The 3448-nt window shown below is 58.1% G+C and overlaps 2 protein-coding genes across 3 annotated transcripts in view; one reads left to right on the forward strand and one right to left on the reverse strand.

Moving 5' to 3' along the window:
- The window catches only part of CCDC101 (coiled-coil domain containing 101), a 49951-nt gene extending 47575 nt beyond the window's left edge, over positions 1–2376 (forward strand). Inside the window, exons 6-10 of the mRNA XM_011982381.1 lie at positions 667–796; positions 867–1013; positions 1226–1261; positions 1368–1530; positions 2176–2376. Of these exons, the coding sequence (XP_011837771.1) occupies positions 667–796; positions 867–1013; positions 1226–1261; positions 1368–1530; positions 2176–2292 (593 nt within the window). The 3' untranslated portion in view covers positions 2293–2376. The remainder of the gene's footprint in view (positions 1–666; positions 797–866; positions 1014–1225; positions 1262–1367; positions 1531–2175) is intronic.
- LOC105541401 (sulfotransferase 1A1) overlaps positions 1–3448 on the reverse strand; it is a 55375-nt gene that overhangs the window by 16078 nt on the left and 35849 nt on the right. The window contains exon 8 of one of the 2 annotated variants that reach the window (XM_011982379.1): positions 2539–2728. In XM_011982379.1, the coding sequence (XP_011837769.1) occupies positions 2616–2728 (113 nt within the window). In that variant the 3' untranslated portion in view covers positions 2539–2615. Of the gene's footprint in view, positions 1–2530; positions 2729–3448 lie in introns of those variants that run through there. The other variant, XM_011982380.1, reaches the window with a different exon arrangement.

Below are 3448 nucleotides of genomic sequence, written 5' to 3' on the forward strand. Positions count from 1 at the left end.
CGCCCAGGCTGGAATGCAGTGGCTGGATCTCAGCTCACTGCAAGCTCCGCCTCCCGGGTTTATGCCATTCTCCTGCCTCAGCCTCCCGAGTAGCTAGGACTACAGGCGCCTGCCACCACGCCCGGCTAGTTTTTTTGTGTTTTTTAGTAGAGACGGGGTTTTACCATGTTAACCAGGATGGTCTCGATCTCCTGACCTTGTGATCCGCCCGTCTCGGCCTCCCAAAGTGCTGGGATTACAGACTTGAGCCACCGCGCCCGGCCTGTTGTGTTCTTTTTAACTTTCTATTGAATTACAACGTATATTAATAGGAGAAAAGTACATGTAAGTGCAGAGTTCATGACACATTCACTAACTGAACACACTTCTGTAACCAGCATTCAGATCAGCAAACACAGCCTGAACAGCACCTCGGAAACTGCTTTCTTTCTTCTGCTTCCTCCCCCTGGGTGTGCGCTGTGCTTCCCTCTCACTCAACTGTGGTTCAGCGCAGCAGCCCCTATAGGTGTTGACACGTGGCTGATGGGGTCACAGTCCTGCTGGGCCCTCGGGCTCACTCAGGAACTGGGCGCTCCCAGGGGGTCCTCCAACAGCTCAGTGCAGCATGCTGGGGGGTCAGGGCCAGCACCTGTCCCTGGGGCCTCAGGCCTCCCTTCCTTCCCACAGCGGCCAAGATCGCAGGTCTCTACAATGACTCGGAGCCACCCCGGAAGACCATGCGCAGGGGGGTGCTGATGACCCTGCTGCAGCAGTCAGCCATGACCCTGCCCCTGTGGATCGGGAAGCCCGGTGACAAGTGAGGGCAGCAGCTGCGAGGGAGGGGCTGGTGCCCAGGGGCTGGGACTGACCCTTTGTTCTGCTCACAGGCCCCCACCCCTCTGTGGGGCCATCCCCGCCTCAGGGGACTACGTGGCCAGACCTGGAGACAAGGTGGCTGCCCGGGTGAAGGCCGTGGATGGGGACGAGCAGTGGATCCTGGCCGAGGTGGTCAGTTACAGCCATGCCACCAACAAGTGAGTGACACCAGCCCCGGGGCTGCTTTCTGGTCACCGAACTTGCCTGGGCTGCCGCTCTGCTTCCCATCTGCACAGCAGGAGAAAAGTTCCCCAGAGGGTGCTCCCCAGAGGCCAACTGTGCAAGGAGCACCAGGTCCTCCCCCATCCTCACTCCCCGACAGGGACTGCACCCCTGGCTGCATCCAGCGTTTTCCTCCTTTTGTCCACAGGTATGAGGTAGACGACATCGATGAAGAAGGCAAAGAGTGAGTGTCTAGGCCAGGGCAGGGCACGGAGCCTGGGGGCAGCCTAATGGCTGGGAAGGAGCATCCCCACCGGGCCACATGTTGATATAAGCCCCTCTTCTCCCAGGAGACACACCCTGAGCCGGCGCCGTGTCATCCCGCTGCCCCAGTGGAAGGCCAACCCAGAGACGGACCCCGAGGCCTTGTTTCAGAAGGAGCAGCTTGTGCTGGCCTTATATCCCCAGACCACCTGCTTCTACCGTGCCCTGATCCACGCACCCCCACAGCGGGTAAACCAGCCTCCATGGGACAGGCCATGGGTGATGTCAGGAACAGGCTGATCAGACAGACGAGGGGTCCTCTCCCCCCTCCCTCCCCTTGTCCTCATCTCACAGGCTCCAAGCTGACAGCACCCACCAGCTGCCCTCCCTCTTCCACTCCAGCCCCAAAGGTCACCATTCCCTTGCAAGCCCTGGCAGTCTTGGCAAGCCCTGAGTCAGCAACTCCCTTTCTGCATTCCTAGGAGAACTAGCTCTGAGATGGGAAGCTCCTGCCCTGAGCCCCGGGCTCCCACCCCCTTATGCTCCTGGTGACATGGGACACAAGCCACCTGAGGCTAGGATCCCTACCTGCCACCATCTGGGTTGCCCTGGGTCCCTGAAAGGCAGCAGACCCTCCAGCTATGGCCCCATTAGGAAGGGAGTCAGCGCCCCTTCCTCTCCCCACCCTTTTCACTGCCCTGGGTCTCCAGCCACTGAGAAAAGAGCTGTGTAGCAGCAGGGACTGGACCAAGACATCTTGACCCCAGAGTGAAGGATGATGAGAGTGGCTGAGAGTCCACGGCCCAGTGGCTCCTGTGGTCTAGGCTGGGGGAAGGGGGTGCCTGTCCTGGCCTGGGGCTCTCTGAGCAGCCCTCCTGTCTACCTGCCACACAGCCCCAGGATGACTACTCGGTCCTGTTTGAAGACACCTCCTATGCAGACGGCTATTCCCCTCCCCTCAATGTGGCTCAGAGGTACGTGGTGGCTTGTAAGGAGCCCAAGAAAAAGTGACGCTGCCTGGTGGACTCACCATCCCCCAACGACACAGGGCAGGACAGCAGAGGATGTGCTGGGATTAAACAGACATTCCTCCTCCACTCATCTCCTGGGTTTTACTTCTCCAGACCCTGTCCTCTCTCCAAATAGGGCAAGTTGGGGAGCTGGAGTGAGAAGGTGGCCGTATTTGGCCCCAGTGGGTGATCACTCTTTCAGCTCATGGTTTCTCTTGGCTTGAAATGGAGACTCTGCATTGAACACAAATCATACTTTATTTTTGAGCCACTTGGTCAGGCTTGATTCGCACACTCCCTCAGCAGTGACCCCGGGAGCCCCTCTCACAGCTCAGAGCGGAAGCTGAGGCTGCAGCCTGCCATCTTCTCCGCATAGTCCGCATCGAAGCGCTCATTCTGCGCCACGGTGAAGGTGGTTTTCCAGTCCCCAGCCATGCCTGGAGGAGGAAGGCAGGGAGCAAAGCTGGAGTCTCATCCCAGGGGAGGCCCCGAGTGCCTATGGGGCTGTCTCTTATACACATCTAGATGTGTATAAGAGACAGGCCAGGAGACACACCCTGAGCTGACGCTGGATCATCCCGCTGCCCCAGTGGAAGGCCAACCCCGAGACAGACCCTGAGGCCTTGTTCCAGAAGGACAGCTCACGCTAGCCCTGTATCCCCAGACCACCTGCTTCTACCACACCCTGACCCACGTGCCCCCATAGCGAGTAAAGCAGCCGCCATGGGAGAGGCCATGGATGATGTCAGGAACAGGCTGATCAGATATGCAGGAGGTCCTTGTTTGGACCAAGGCAGGGCATGGAGCCCAGGTGAGGCAGGAGAGGTAGTCAAGGAGACAACCACCTTCTCAGGATGCTGCGACCTTGGTGACCTCACGGCCAACACAGTAAGCCTCAGCATTCGCCTGGTCACTGAGTTCATTCAAGCAAAGCTATCTCCAGTAGGGACTTTCCCTTTTGAGAACGTGTGCATTTTGATTTTACCTGTCCTCAAACTGACCCTTTGCTCATTTTAATAGTAAAAACCACACCCCTGGGTGGAGATTTAAAATGCTAATGAGACATGTGTCCTAGGAACAGGCATGTATAGCAAATGCCCATGTGCACCCAGAGGACCACCCAGATCATGCTTACTAGTGACGCCGCTTCCCACCCA

The sequence above is a fragment of the Mandrillus leucophaeus genome, unplaced genomic scaffold (assembly GCF_000951045.1).
Source record: "Mandrillus leucophaeus isolate KB7577 unplaced genomic scaffold, Mleu.le_1.0 Scaffold24, whole genome shotgun sequence".
NCBI lineage: Eukaryota > Metazoa > Chordata > Mammalia > Primates > Cercopithecidae > Mandrillus > Mandrillus leucophaeus.